At 39.5% G+C, this 16,692-nt stretch overlaps 1 protein-coding gene across 3 annotated transcripts in view; it reads right to left on the bottom strand.

Annotated features, from left to right (window-relative positions):
• LOC129757933 (uncharacterized) overlaps positions 1 to 16,692 on the bottom strand; it is a 209,106-nt gene that overhangs the window by 71,591 nt on the left and 120,823 nt on the right. For all 3 annotated transcript variants that reach the window (XM_055755336.1, XM_055755335.1, XM_055755334.1), the window contains exon 2: positions 7,010 to 7,249. In XM_055755336.1, the coding sequence (XP_055611311.1) occupies positions 7,010 to 7,229 (220 nt within the window). In that variant the 5' untranslated portion in view covers positions 7,230 to 7,249. The remainder of the gene's footprint in view (positions 1 to 7,009; positions 7,250 to 16,692) is intronic.

Raw genomic sequence — 16,692 nt, forward strand, 5'->3', positions numbered from 1 at the left:
TTGGACATAACCTCACTAGTGGAAGTGAAACGATGGCTCCACTAGAAGATTTGTTTCTTTTAAAATCGGATTCGATCCTTCGTTCAAAGATGCCGAACTGAACACAACGACCTGGCCCACGGGGATACAGTTCCGTGAATTTGTGGATCAGCCAAAAAATTTCAACCGTCGACCTCAGACTCCTGTCCCATCGGTACAACTCTTCCAATCAACTGTCGAAGCTACCACATCGATAGTTTTTGGCACGGGTCCACAGCCGTAGGGTTAATGGTTGATTGGAATCACATGGTTCTCATTTCAACTGACAACGACGACGAGACCCTAGCTCTCTGCTTTTTATCTCTTGACCGTTTTCCTGCTGTGGGAGCATCAGCCAACGCTTCTGGGGTTTCTCCACTGGGAGGTAACGAACTTGGCACTTGGGAGGCCTCAAAGCCCCTCGACTCAGTCGCGCTGTTTCCAGCCAGCGTCTCCAGCCGCCCCAGCCCTGAGTTCGAATGCGGCGATGAGGTGCTCCAGCTTACTCATCCAGGCAAGTATTCATTTTTCCCCTGAACATTCTCGTTGTGTGATGAATTTTCACCTAACCGCAGATCCTACGAAGTCTATCAGCACATCTCGTCCACAAGTGCCTCAATTGCTTCTCGGGTATCGACACCAGGACGCATCGATCTGAACCCTCGGGAGACCCCTGAACCCTTCGACTCAGTAGCGCTGCTTCCTACCTGCGTCATCAGTTGTCCTGGCCCTGAGTTTGTTGGAAGCGATGGGGTTCTCCAGATCACATCTACAGGCAAGTACCCTGTTACCGCGAGAAAATCTTCTTCGCGTAGTCAGTTTCCGCTTTTCCAGCACCGGGACGCAATGAAGTAGGAACTACGGAGACCCCGAAGCCCTTCGACTTAGTCGCGCTGTTTCCTGCCAGCGTCATAGACAGTTCCTCTCCGCGTGATGAAATCTGCCTTTCCAGCGAACTTCGTTCCGGTACTGCATCTGAATCGGACTACTCTATCAGCATTTTATACCAGAACATGTGTAGGTGGTGTCAATTCCTGCCTGATTGATTATCTGCTTGCTACTTCGTGCTCCTGTTACGATATCATTGCCTTTACCGAAACATTGCTTAATGACCGTGCCCTCTCCAGTCAGATTGTTGACCCTGATTATGCAGTGTTTTGTTGCGATCGTAGCCCCTTAACAGAAAAAAATCTACTGGTGGTGGAGTGTTATTGCCGTAAGATTTAAACTCCCGGCTTTGCTTATCGAAGACGTTTCCTGGGAAGATCTAGAGCTCCTTTGGACTCGCATTGATTTCGGTGATCGGAAACTCTATCTATGCGTAGTTAACGTGCCTCCTGATCGTTCTGGCGACCTGGTTTTAGCAGTCCTTTTCCCGTTGCCTGTCTAAAATCTGCTCGTTTTGTTCTCCTGAAGATGACATGCTCGTCATTGGCGACTTCAACATGCCCGGCCTAAAATGGTGTGCCACTCGAAGTGGTTTTGTTTTTCCAGACCCTGTGTGTTCTTCGTTCTCGGCATCTTTTAGTGTATACTTAGACGCCCCGAGTACAGCGACTTTATGTCAGATAAATAATATCGAAAATGAAAACGGACGTATGCTCGACCTCTGTTTCGTGAACGAAGGTTTCAGGATTCCGACGATTGACTTAGCACCCGCTCCCCTTGTCAAAGCTGTTCCACATCACCTAGCCTTAGTGGTCTCTCTTTCGATTCCGCAAGGGTATATACTCCCGTGAAGAGAACGGCATCCTTCTATCAAGATTTCAAGAACGTGGATTTTGATGCTATCTCTCCCGTACTTGAGTCCATCGAATGGGAAGTTGAGCTCGATCCTTCTGATCCAAACGCAGCTGCTGAGACATTTTCGAACATTCTCAACAACATTATTGATCGTCGTGTTCCGAAACGTAGGGTGGCTACAAATCTGCGGGTTCCCTGCGGCGATTGAAGACGGCCAAGAAACGTCGCGTGGGTCTTTGCCGATTTCCATCCGAAATTTGATGTTCGTTGTTCGTTGCTTATGTTTTTTTGTAGTCACGAGCTCGCAAGGCCCGCAGCTAACCCCACTATCTCGCAGGAGGACCGTCGTGATGTTGCTGTTTTGGGTCCCGAACACCACCAGGACGTTGTTGCACTCCGCACGCCGCCCCTGACATGTAGAACAGACGCGTACGAAGCCCCCTGACTCAGTCTGCATGCGACCAAAGCATCCACCGGGGTTGGGTACCCGATCTCCGCTAAGGTTGCTCGCATCCCAGCTAGCACCACGGGGAGGTAGAGAATCGGAGTTGCAGACAAGAGGTGATATGACCATTTCACGAAGGTTGGGTGTATGTTGCACATTGTCTACCGTTCGCTATCCACGGCCAAGAAACGTGCACTCCGAAACTACAACAAGCACAAACCCCCTTACACTCAGACTTGTAAACCATCGACATTTTCTCTGACAGTCACACAGCCTGCTTTTATCAGTTTCATTGTTCGTGCCATCAAACGATGCGATCAAACACTTGCGTATCAGTCGACTACCATCAGACGAAACGACATTCATTCTTCTTGGTGTGATTGTCGAACGAAATTTCGTGTCTTGGTACACGAGAGCGATAATTTGATGGTCAAACGACCATTATTCCAGACAGTTTACGACATCGCCTATCTCTTTAACGCAGCAGAACCTACAGACTCAATAAGCAAATGCAATCTTTTCTATTCATTCTCTCCTGTGGAAAAAAAAAATCCGTTGCTCTGCAGCGCCGGGGTGATGTTTGGATGTATTGGTCGAACAATAAGGAACGATTATTTACGCATAAGGGATGAAAGTCAAACGACTAACCACTACAAAGATCAAAATTTCATGTTTTTTGCTCTCCGATAAAACGATTGCGCTCTCCATGATTGTCACGAACGATACTTTATGGATATCTCCGAAAAAGTTCAAATGATGGTGACCACTTACAAGCCTGCTTACACTAAGGGAGAATACCGCAAACTAGACTCTGCTTATAAAAAAAATCAGTAAGCGCTGCTACCTAAATTACCTAAACCGGTTACAAAGGAATTTCAAGACCAGTCCGAAATCTTTTTGGAAACACGTAAAAAATCAACGGAAAGAACCAGGCTTCCGTCTTACATGTTCCTTGAAAGCGCGACAGCGAATTCTGATCCAGAATTCTGTGAAATTTTGACGAGAAATTTTCTAGTATTTTCGCAACTGGGGAAATTTCCTTGGAGCAACTGGCCAGGGCTGTCGGAAATATATCACTCCTTGGGTCATCATTGGATGGTATTCTAGTCGACGATGCAGCCATCCTAAAAGTGACAGCATCTTCTACGGGCCCGGACGGTATACCAGCTACTTTTTTGAAACGTTTTACGCCATCTCTGCTGAAACCTAAATATCAGGCACATCTTTCAATCATCGCTAGACTGCGCAATCTTTCCCTCATTGTGGAAAGAAGCTCACATGTTTCCTGTCCTTAAAAAGGGAGATAAGAGAGATATGAGCAACTACTGCGGAATTTCCGGACTATACGCGATCGTCAAACTGTTTGAACTTGTTGTTTTTGATCCAATTTTCTCATTTTGCAAGCATCACTTTTCCAAAGGATCAGCACGGGTTCACGCCTAAACGATTCACGACTACAAACCTACTGAGTCTTACATCGTTCGTGCAGGACAGCTTTGCCAAGAAAACTCAAACTGACGCCATTTACACAGATTTCTCTTCGGCGTTCGATAAGGTGAACCAAGATATTGCAATCGCAAAGCTCGAACGTTTAGGCTTCTGTGGTTTCCTACTGGATTGGTTCCGGAGCTACTTAATGGGACGAAAGTTATCCGTTCGAATTGGTTAATCCTTATCTAAGCAGCTCGTTGCCTCTTCAGGAGTGCCCCAAGGAAGTCATTTGGGACCGATCATTTTCGTGATTCATTTTGATGATGTACTCTCGTTCTTCGTTAACACAAAGCCGATGACCTGAAACTTTTTCACACCATAAACGGCCAAGACGACATCAACTTTCTGCAACAGCAATTCACCACTTTTGTTCACTAGTGCGATGTCAATTGTTTGCCCTTGAATCGCAGTAAATGCTCGGTAATATCGTTTTCCCGTAAGCGGCACCCTCTTCATGCAGCGTACATCTTCGGAGACAAAACCATCATCCGGGCATCAACGATCTGGGCGTTATTCTCGACTGACGGCTGGAGTTCAAGACTCATACGAACTATGTTATTGACAAAGCTTCTCGATGGCTTGGATTCTCGTTTCGTATGGCCAAAGACTTCAAAGACGTATACTGCCTGAAAAGTCTTTATTGTGGCATAGTTCGTTCTATTTTCGAGTATGTTTCAGCTGTTTGATGCCCTTTCTAATAGAACGGAGCTGAAAGAATCGAGGCTATCCAGCGGTGCTTTTTTGCGGTACACTCTACGACAGCTTAACAGGCAAGATCCGTTTGGTTTAGGTACCAAGCTATGAAAACCGCTGCCGTCTCTTAGGTTTAGATACGTTTCGAGCTCGCCGAAATGCTACTCGTGCTCTAGTTGGCACGGACCTTCTCACATCTAGAATCGTCTGCCCCGAACTGTTGGAGGCCATACCGTCAGCGTACGACTCCGAGGATTACAAAACCAGAACCTGCAGCTCTACGTTTCCATTTGCCTGAACAATTACGGGACTAATAGCGCTTTCATCGGCATCCTTAAAACTTTTAAACGGGTTTCCGAACATTTCAACTTTGACGTCTCAAGGAACGTGTTCCGAAGAAAAATTTTGAGTGTATCAAGTTTTCTGTAGTTTTATGCTGATATTAATTTTAATTTGTTAGTTATAGTGTAATCATTAGGGTCAAACTTTTTTGTTGAACGATATTCTTTATTTCAATGTGATTTTCAGAAGTCCCAACATGGTATTAAAAACGGTAAAAAAAATATTGAAACTGTTTATTCTTCACTTTACATGTCAAGAAAAAAATTAATTTTCTTAAAAGGATGCGTTAAATATTTTATTTAAATATGAGTGAAATTATTTGTTAGCATATCGAAAAACTGACAGCAAACTTTGATGTTTCTTTGCACGGTCAAATTTTGTTGGAATCTTCAGAAAACCCCAACAAAATGTACAAAGCTACAAATTTCAAAGAATGCAATGGTATACAATAAACAGAAGTTTTCGAAAGTTTGAAATAGCACTACTGGCATAAAGACTCGAGTTCCCTAGCAAAATGATGCATGACCACTACATTCAAGCGAAACAAAAAAACGTGTTATGGGATTTTCATCCTATTGGATAATTCATCCCTAAAAAATATAGTGTGAATCGAATTCACTATTCACTAAGTCAAGTTAGTGGTGTTATAGAGTACCATTCTCTGGCCATATCGTCAAAACGAAGAAGAAGAAGAAGAAGAATTCACTGCAACATCTCAGCTCCGCTTTCCAGTCCGATATCTTACCCAGTGCACAATCTACGTTGGTTAACAAATGAAAGTTTATTGTCATAGTTCTTTTGAAATCGCCGATTACCAAAAAACGCACTACATTGGTCGAATGCCGTTTGGCCGGTGTTTTTTTTTTCATCCTCCTTAGTCTTTAATGGGAAAGGGATAAAATGGAGAGGGGAATGGGAAACTAGAAACTGTTTTCGATTGTCGACCGGTTTACATACACATGCACAGCTCTTCTTGGCTGGAGATTTTATGCCGTCGGTTGGAAACAAAGAATGATTTTTTTTTCTAATACCGGTTTACATACACACACAGCACTCGGTACATAATTCGACAATATTCTTGGTGGCAGATTGTTTTATTTGGGTTTTTTTTCCAGACATATGTGATATGGTTGCGCTAGGACGGCACTGCCAGTTATTAGAAATCTTGTTAATGCCGGTCCGGCATAGAATCTTATACCGATAATTCCACCTCCAAGGAAGTTCAGTATTCGAGTAGAGTCTGATTTGTGGCCTTTGTGAGTGTAGGACCGAAAGGAAATTAGACTTTTAAGTGTCAATAGCTTCCTTTTTCAACTGTAAATGTAGTCAGACCATTCCATCTGAGACGCATTCACTTAGAAGACGCTTTACTTAGAAAGATCGAAACTTGATTACAAGCCACTCGTGACCACGTGTAGTTGAATGGTTTATTTAAGAATTTTCAATTTTAAGCCATTAGTAGTTCCTAATTGTCAGTCTTGTGCGAATCAATGGCTTTACAGCACGTACTGAGCTGCCATTTTTAAAAACGATCAAACTGGTTTTTACTAAGATTCTAGAAAATTTCTCAAAGTCTAAGGATCAAATGAACTTCGGAACAACAATCACTCCTGTTTTTTTAAGACAGAAAATCGAATGCACAAGTTAGATATCAATCAGATAATTACATTTATTAATATAACCCTGTTACCTTCTTGAAATTGATCAAACTCGAACATCTACTTACACATAACACTTATAAGAAACGGTAACGGTTCAAGTAAACGACTAGGTAGTGTACAGCAACGACGAACAGGCCTCTAATTACCCGACACGTGGTAGCACGAGTGTAAACATATTCAGCATGCCCCATTGAAACACGTGCTGCTGTCTGACAAGCGTGGATCAGTACCAGACTATTGATTGAGACTAGGGAGAGCACATCTCGAATGACGTGTTTTGCACGCTGATATAAATTCTAGGTGCTGCTGAACTGTTTCCTGGAACGCGAGCTTGCTTCCAGTGCAAACTGAAGGAAAATACCTAATTACATTGATTGAACAATAAGATCACACGCGGCCGTCGGAAACTGACACCACTGAAAAAAATTGAAGTAAATTTCTGACTCATCGGAAACATTCCCGTTGATATAAAACAAGAAGAAATGAACTTGTATTTTTCATTTCTATGAAATCGGAGTTCAAATTTCAAATTGTGTTATCATAATTGCATCATTCCGTTGAACTTCCTCGTAATGATTGATAACCGGGTATATAACGGCACAATAAACTTACTCACCGTAATTAATCACTGAGTGGCCACTGCTACTGCTACAACTACTACTGCTGCTACTGTTCCGGCATCCGGAGCCAGGATAGTATCCCGTTGCTATCAACGCTACTCCATTATTTTCTGCACTCACACCACTCATGCCGTCCCCCGAGGAGGAAGAACTTGACTGTTCGTCCGGCAGGGATTGTGACGCCGAGTCGTCATTGTCCGATGATGCGGAAAACATGTTGCCTGAATATTGTCAATCTGAAAATATGAAAAAAATTAAACCTTTAATTTTTTTTTCAACTTCATTCAACTTTGGGTCAGCCTAATTTTAACCACCAAAACTTTTTAATTTTTGTTCGTTAATTTGACAATCTGACATGGATTTGAAACGAGGTGTGAGTCATTTAAGAAGAATATTCTTAAATATTTATACTAACTTATCACGAACTTTGTTTCATTTGGAAAAAATATTCAACAACAACAACAACAACAGTTTAAACAAAGCACAATTTATTTTGAGATTGAAGAAAAGATGTCCTCAAATTGAAAGTTTTTTGAATGGTTATTATCCTACTTTGAAAGGATTATCAATAAAATTTAAAAATCATTGAACAGTTCATGAATTTTTTTTCATCAATAATGCACAAACTTCGAGTCGAAATTTTAGCATCGATCACGGAATTCTTGCAAAAATAGTGAACTTTTGATATGGACGATTCCATTTCCATTGACCATATTTGCCTTCTAAAATTAAATGATTTTTTTTAGTTATTCAATTTAATTTTTGTAGGTATCATTTTAAATCAATCATAAATCAGACACAACCATTTAAAAATGATAACTGCAGCTGGAGTTTCAAATAGGAATACATAAATGACTCCATCTTTTTAGTGAAGCTGGATCTTTAAATTAGTTTTTCAAGATCTGAAATTTTCACTGTGTTTTCGTACGTTTCATGAGTTCTTCAATGATGCCAAGTTGTATGTTTTATCGGTATGAATTCTCCACCCTCTCCCTCTTCCAAAGTGGGGAGGGTTCACAAATTTCTATACAAACAATATTAGTGTTAAATTGTCGCCTTTCCTACTCTGCCCTGGAAAAACGAAGGGTCTCAAATTAATCGTACGCAAACAACCTCTTTCATACAAGATGGTCCCTTCTAAATGATAAGTGTTCGACTTATGCTATAAAAAATGTATTGGAACAACCCCTTCCCCATTTGCCCTTCTCATCTCCCACTAAATACTTGAAGAAAGCAGTTAGAATCTAAAAAAAAGTTCTCTTTATTTTTGACGGGATGGGCTTTTGTGCTTTTTAACGTATTTTACAATTATTTTGTATGGGAGCCCTCCTTCCCTCCCTTGAGTGCGGCGGACTCAAATCTCCACAGAAACCATTCTTTACTCAAAAAACTACTCCATGCCGAATCTCACATCAATCGGTCTAGTAGTTTCTGAGTTTTTTTTTTTTTTTTTTGTAGCGGCCCACCACACTCCCCCACACCAAAAGGCTCAATTGAGCCCCCTGGTAATGGACGCTACTGTTCTCAGCATGTCTGGCAGCAATGAATAATAAAAGTTAACGCGAGCAAATTTTAATCATGCTGAGAACACAAAATTGTTTAATGTCGTGCGAGGAAATGTATTATTTAACTAAATTGACAACAATATGAATCTCAATGGAAAATAATTTCCTTTGAAGAGATTCATTATACTATATTTACTATTACACTAATTATATTTACTAATTTTATCAAGTTATGTTCAATAATTTAATAAGATAAAAATACAAACTACAATTTTTTAAAGAATAATAATATTAGAAATTAACGCTACAAATATGCAAAAGGTAAGCAAAACAAAGACTGGTTGATGATCGACTGTTTTAATGGTTCAATTTTTCTTTCAAAAGCTGTATCACTTTGGTTTTGAACATGGAACGATTGGTTATGTTTTTAATATCAGTTGGTAAGGTGTTGTATTTAGTAGGTCCAATAAACGAAATTCTTTTTTGCCCTAATGATGTTGTGGATCGGCTTCGTTGCAAGAAATCTGACTGGCGAGTGTTATGAGTTCGCAACCCCGTAGTAAAATGGAGGTTTTGAATATTTTCAGTTGAGTGTAGATTATCATAGATATATATAACAGTTTGCAAATCACAGAGTTCAGATATTGGAAGAACGTTATGCGTTCTTAAAGAGTATAGCTGAAAGGTAGGGAATAACAAAGGGAGTTTTAAGATGTTTTTCAAGCATCTATTCTGGAGCGTTTGAAGTTTCTGTAAGTGAGACAAAGAAGCTCTTCCCCATATCATAACAAGGTAGTTCAAATGAGAGTGAATAAACGCAAAATAAAATTTAAAGAGAACATGTTGGGGAACAAAATTTCTCAGTTTCCAAAGAACACCGCAAAGAGGAGTAATTTTTTTTTCCAGGTGTTCAATTTGACGATTCCATGAAAGAGTTTCATCTAAGTAAATTCCTAAGTATTTGAAACAACTAACTCTCTCAATCGTATTACCATTCATAGCTGGGTCATTAGTACGAGGCAGTTTTTTATGTGAAGAACGAAACAACATGTATTTGGTTTTTGTATAATTAAGTGAAAGTAGGTTTGAATTGAAATATTTTGAAAGCAGTTTTAGGTCGTCTTCAATGTGCTGAATTATAATATCAGGTGAAGTTTCTGAATAAAAAATTGCTGTATCATCGGCAAATAAACGTGCTGTGCCTTTAAGTTGAAGGTTACATAAATCATTTACATATAAGAGGAAAAGTAATGGCCCGATATTACTCCCTTGTGGTACACCGATATCAATATTTCTTAATTCGCTTCTTGTATTTTCAATAGCCACAAACTGCTTGCGATCTTCTAGGTAGCTACGAAGGATATTATTTGCTGTTCCTCTTATCCCGTATTTATGCAATTTGGACAATAATATGTCATGATTTAGAGTGTCGAAAGCTTTTTTGAGATCCAAAAACAATGCCCCAACAACATTTTTTGACTCTATTTTACATATGATAGATTCCACTAATTCTGAGATGGCAATTTGAGTGCTCGAGCCTGATCTAAATCCATATTGCAGTTTATAGAGTATATTGTTCTGATTTAGAAAGTCTACAATCCTATTAACAAGAAGCTTCTCGAACACTTTACTAAAAACGCTTAAGGTCGAGATAGGACGATAGTTATTGACGTCAAGCGAATCGCCAGCCTTAAAAACAGGGATAACTTTCGCAATTTTTAGACAGTTCGGGAAAACTCCTGACTCTAATATTTGGTTAAAATATTGTGTGAGTATGTACGAGAATGTTTCATGGTTGTTTTTTAGGACATTAACAGGGAAGCCATCTGGTCCATGACCCTTTTTATTTTTAAGTGAAAAAATAACTAATCGAACCTCGTTTACATTAGCGGGTCGTAAGAAGATTGTATTTTCTACCTGTGCGATATGAGACAAATGATCATTTTCAGTGTCTATTGGAATCTCTTTAGCCAGGTTCTTTCCAATTGTGGAAAAATGTTTGTTAAATTTCTCACAAATCTGTGTACTATTGGTTATAACACCTCTTTCATCTGAAAGGTTGATTGAGGAAGTCGTTTTAGATTTACCTAAGAGCGTATTTATGTTTTTCCAGAGCTTAGAATGCGGAGAATTATTTAATAAGCGCTCGTAATAGAGCCTTTTACATTCTTGTTTTTTTGCACTCACTTTTTTATTTAAATGAATTAACATCTCTTTCAAATTGTTATCATTAGGATGCTTTTTTGATCGTTTTAAATAATTATCTTTTATTTTGATGAGTGTCCACAGGTCAAATGTCATCCACGGACAGCAATTACCTTTAAGTTTTACCCTTTTATTAAGTGTACGAGTAGAAACTTTCACAAAGCGATTGTAAGTTGATGTGATTTCTTGTAGGCCTTCATCAACACTTTCTGGTAGTTGAATACTGTTTAAATAATTCACAAATAAGCTGTTTAGTTTAGCGTAGTCAACTATCTCTTTTCTTAGAATTGTTACATTTTTATCACCTAATAAATTGAAGGACGTGAGTATTTGTAGATGGTCACTAACATCAGAAAAGATTGTATCATTTTTCAATCGATCTAAGTCAATTTGCTTCGATATTACGTGATCTAGAATATTCCGAGTTGTTGGCCTAGTAGGAAATGTGTTTGTACAAGCGTATCCAAAAGATTCTAAGATAGATCTATATTTTGCTACGGTATTCAAATTAACCAGATTCACAGGAACGTTTAAATCACCTACAATAAAGCAGGAGTGATTATCAGCAACAGACGTTAGAAGAGATTCAATTTGATCACAAAACTTGTTAAACGAAAATGCAGGGGGTCTATATACGCCATGAACACAAATTACTTGACCACTTGTACAGATTTCGACACTTATTCGGTGAAAGCCATCAAAAGTTATATTTTCAGTAGTTTTAAAATTCAAATTTGTTTTTATATACATAGCTAGGCCTCCATATGGTTGATCACGGCAAGAGAAAATAGATGTATATCCCGGAATGTTGTAAATACAACAGTTATCTTTACCAAGCCAAGTTTCACAAATAACAATAACATCGATACAAACATTAAAATGATCAATAGTTTGTAATATGCAATCAAATTTATCTAAATTATTCATACTACGTACATTCCATTGCAAAATTCTAAAGGATCTTGAATCATTATTAAAACTACTTAAATTAAAATCTTCTACATTTTCGTGGTATCTATTAATTAAACTATCCATTGAATAAAATATATAAAAGTTTCAAACAGTTGTAGATTTAAGATCTTATTTTGATCGTGGATCAGCATTGTTCCTTTTTCGTTTGGGTGAAGGACTTTCATTTGGAATCGTAGATGTGTTATTTCCTTGCTGAGTGACATGCATGCTCATATAACGATTCATTTCGAGTTTAGTTTTAATTATATCAGGTTTTGAATTTTCTGTTTGTTTGACCAGAATGGCACCATTTCTTCCGGGCCAGATGTATTTGGCTCCAATTAAATCTTGATATTCGCGCAATTCAGTTAGAATTTCCATAGATAAGGGCGTCAATTCATCCCTTATTGTGACGTTAAGCGCTTTACCATCAACTACTAATAAAGGATCTATTGAAGAAGAGGCAAGTTTCCCAAAAAAATTTTTTTTACTAAAAATTTCTTCTTTTATGACTGTATCTTTTAATAAAACTTTGATCGGTGGACACTTTTCATTGGGTTTGTTCGAGGATATTAACCTAACAGCGTTTAAAATGGACTCAGTTTTAAGCTCGTAGCCAAAAGTGCCACATGTTTTGCGTACAAGTTCTTGTGTATTTTCTCCATTTTTGTATGGTGTGGGTTCTGCAGGCGGACAATGTGAGATACTAAAATGCTATTGCAGCTTACCTGTCTCAACAGACTTCCGGCGGTCAACGGTCTCGACTTGGAACCTGCGCAATAGCACGACACTTGACTGCGTGGACCTGAGGGCGAAGCGCGACTGGCGTGGTGTTGGATTATGGCAAAGTGAGTGACGTATTTTATAGCAGAAAGTCAACCACCGAGGGGTCTTCGAATGGGATATGCGATTTATTTAGTATTCGCAATGTTACCAAGACTTATCACTAACGGAGGTTGTTAGTTCATACTCCACATCCTCTTCCACCTTCGAAAAAAAACAATAAAAAAAATCCTAATATCGCTTCCTTCGTTCGCAATGAATGTCGATAATTAATCCAGCATTTTTATAGTTTTGAGGATTATTGAAAAAAAATCTTTTATAGAATTACCTTGCAAAGAGAAGGTTACATTATAGGTAGCTCTTTTATTATGTAACAGTTCTGTTTATTTCTCAAAAATTAAGTTCTTATCCTCATAGCGACCTAAATATTTCCAATTGTTAGTGAAAGTTAAATTACCATATGCATGTCGACTAAGTTATTGCATATAACTTATATCAACTGTTCGAACGCATCTCGTATAATTAAACATGTCAGAGTACAAAAACTAACATTAAAAAATAATTCCAAAGTAAATATAGTTATATAATGAGTGAAAAATAAAAATAACATGAGTACTATTTTTGAAGCGTGTACATTTTCGGTTATTAACACAGGATAGCATAAAATCTTTTACACGTGTACAAAGATAAACAAAAACAATTACGAAATCGGAATTTTCAATTCATGCAAGACTCGTCTTCACGTAATCTGATCCGGAGTTCGAATATCGGAATTTCCGGCTTACAGTAGCATAACCAGAGCCGTGTTGACAGTATTTAAGTTGATGACAGCGGAAGCGTTTTAAAGAAATGCACGAATACGAATCGCTAACGACGATAGTAAAAGGTAACTATAACGCAAATGTATTTCGACTAATATGTTATGAATTACAGGATTGATAAGTTACTGTGTGCCCAAAGATCCCAATCACGTTGTGTGGTTTTAGATCGAAGTTTTTTCTACGGATTGCAAATTCATTATTTGTTCAAATTATGAGATTACAAGTAATTCTTCGAAAAAGAAATTCAAGAGTACGAAGTAGATTAAAAAGAAGCAAGGCAGCTTTTGCTTTTTTTTTGCAACTAGCTTCAAGTATTCAAGCTTCAAGTATTTCTTGGACGGGACATTTTAACACTGAACTGGGTTGGAATCATCGAAGGAAAGATCGACTGCCTGTATTCCTGCCCCTGTATTCTCGCATTAGGATCAAATAGAGCCAGATACGCTCCATTCTCTTCAAAAGCAAAACAGCCGGTTACAGTGCTGTCCGGTACTCGCTGAATGATGTGGCAGACTACCAACAGCTACTACTTTTGTCAACTGGGAGGAAATCAGTTAGATTCAGAAAGATTGAATACATTGCTAGACACGATTGTAGAAGATTGTAGCGAAGTCAGCGGAAGGTTCGCTGTATCCAGAATTCCAATTAACACTAGAATGCTGGAATTGAATAAGTTCGTTTTAACGTCTGGCTTTTTATCAATGGGCACCTGTCTAAACGGGATCGGTGATGAGGTGCATCGCACGGCGTTCAAGTTGGCTCTACGCTACTTCGAGGTATGACATCTTTTCACTCTAATCAAAATTGAGCAACGAACATCAGTTTTATGCACAACATGCAGGGATACAGTTTGAGCCAAGAGCATCGCTGTCGAGGAGGGTCGGCAGAAAAGTGTATGATTTGAACTCACTGCTCCTTCACATGAAGGAAACTTAATGGTTGCTACAGCATTAAATGACCGAAGTCTGGCGATATTCAAAAGGGGCTGAACAAGCTCGGCCTAATTGTTGAACCGGAAAGAACCGATAAAAGCTTGCTTTATAAGTTTAAAACTTCGATTTGCGTTTTTCAGACGGAGGTCAGAACACCATTCACCCTTTCAGATATCTGTTCCTTTACCCTTTTCAGCTGTTTGCAAACTTCTTCACTTCGGAGTCCATATCATTGTTGGCTGGCGATGAGTTTAAGTTTCGAAGTTTGTCTCGACTGTCTGATTTACAAAATGGTATCAAATGGGGCGGTTACAAAAAACATATCGAAAAATTCGTCAAGAAATCTACCTCCAATCGCACCAGCTCTTCAACAAATTTAATTTGTCACCCAGTGATACAGGAGCTTAATCCGGCCTCTTGCGAACGCGTGTTACAAGTATAAGATTTTTTGATCGATCGAGAAACCCGTTTGGGACGCTACCCGTAAGTGAGCCACCTGGCTAGAAAAATGATAAGTCGCAACTACTTTGTTTCGACTAAATCCACGAGTTGAAACACAGTGGTTCTGAAGTATGTTTCGACCGCTTACCACTGTTTGAAGCCTGCGGCAACGAGGCACGTTGTCTGAAACATTAGGAAGAACTCAAAATCGGGCGTGAAAAGTTCAATGAAAGCACTGCTGCCTTCGACAACAGTTTGATGTTTGCGAAAGGCGAAGCGTACATTACCGAAGAACAATTCCATTCAATTCGATCGCCCTCGATGCAAGACCGAAATCAGCCAAGGAAGCTTATTGTGACCGGCAAGGGCTTCACCGAACGTTATGCAACTTTCCAGTGCTGCTATAGGCCAATTTGATAATCGCATATAGCCCTTTCGTCTGACAGGTGGAATCCACACACTGGCCTCGGAGTTGTGAGGAAGGATATAGCTGTCCATGTGGTTCCGGAAGCCCTTATTAGTTGCAGAACTTTGGTGTTAACCGCTAGATTCTCAAAAACATATTTTGTATTTGTCGTCAATTAAACTACTACATCGAAATATATAAACAAAAGCTAACTTAACACCATCGGTACCACTTGTTTACTCTAGGAATTACTCTTTAATAGTGAACGGTAATATTCTCAAACAGATGATTCAGTTTTACCATCTCAATAAAGAACCTCCATCGGGTTATCAGCACTTGAAGTCCATCCCTCTTGCCTCTGTGCAACTTAACAGCAATCAGTTTTGCATAAGAGAGATTATCACTCTTTACTTTAAGTAAAGTTATTTGTCACACCTAATAATTGATCCTCCAAGCGGCTTATTTTCAATTGTTCTACTGGTTTTTTTTGTTGTCTCGCTTAACAGTTTAGCATCTTAGGAACTGTTCATGTCAATATTAATGGGGCGGAAGTTTTCGTCGAGCCCTAACATTTAGCAAACACTACGCTGTTCAAAACTGTTTCAACCAGGCGGAGGACTTCTTCGCGCCCTTACAAATTAGCATCAACCAAGTTGTTCAAAACCAATTTAACTAGGCGGAGGTCTTCGTCGCGCCCAAACAGTTAGCATTCACCATGCTATGTAAAATCACTTTAACCAGGCGGAGGTCTTCGTCGCGCCCTTACAAAATAGCATCAACCAAGCTTACTATTGGCATTCACCAAGCAGTTCAGAATCATTTTAACTAGGCGGAGGTCTTCGTCGCGCCCAAACAGATAGCATTCAAAGCTATTCAAAACCATTTTTAACCAGGCGGAGGTCTTCGTCGCGCCCTTACAAATTAGCATCAACCAAGCAGTTCAGAATCAATTTAACCAGGCGGAGGTCTTCGTCGCGCCCGTACAGTTGGTATTCACCAAGCTGTTCAAAACCATTTTAACTAGGCGGAGGTCTTCGTCGCGCCCAAATAGTTTGCATTTACCAAGCTATTCAAAACCATTTCAACCAGGCGGAGGTCTTCGTCGCGCCCTTACAAATTAGCATCAATCAAGCTGTTCAAAATCATTTAAACCAGGCGGAGGTCTTCGTCGCGCCCTTACAGTTGGCATTCACCAAGCTGTTCAAAACCATTTACCCAGGCGGAGGTCTTCGTCGCGCCTGACCAGTTGACATTCACAAAGCTGTTTAAAATCGTTTCAACCAGTTTCTAGGCGGAGGTCTGCGTCGCGCCAGCTATTCTAACACATTCATCAATAATAAAAAAAAAATCAGCATGTCAGCATGTTTTTAGGCGGAGGTCTGCGTCACGCCAGCTATGCAATTTCTGCGAAAGTCTTCATCTCGCAAACGAATTCATGAACCAATAACCATAAAGTTAGGCGGAAGTCTGCATCTCGCCATCTGTTTTTAACCATTTTAAAAGACGGAAGTCGACATCGCGGATGTAATAAGTCTAGCCACATATGCTAAATATCAGGCGGAGGTCTCCGTCATGCCATTCACATTTCACATAAGAATACAATAAAAACGTCCATAATGCAAATCTGAAAACTGG

Source organism: Uranotaenia lowii, chromosome 3 (assembly GCF_029784155.1).
Source record: "Uranotaenia lowii strain MFRU-FL chromosome 3, ASM2978415v1, whole genome shotgun sequence".
Taxonomy (NCBI): domain Eukaryota; kingdom Metazoa; phylum Arthropoda; class Insecta; order Diptera; family Culicidae; genus Uranotaenia; species Uranotaenia lowii.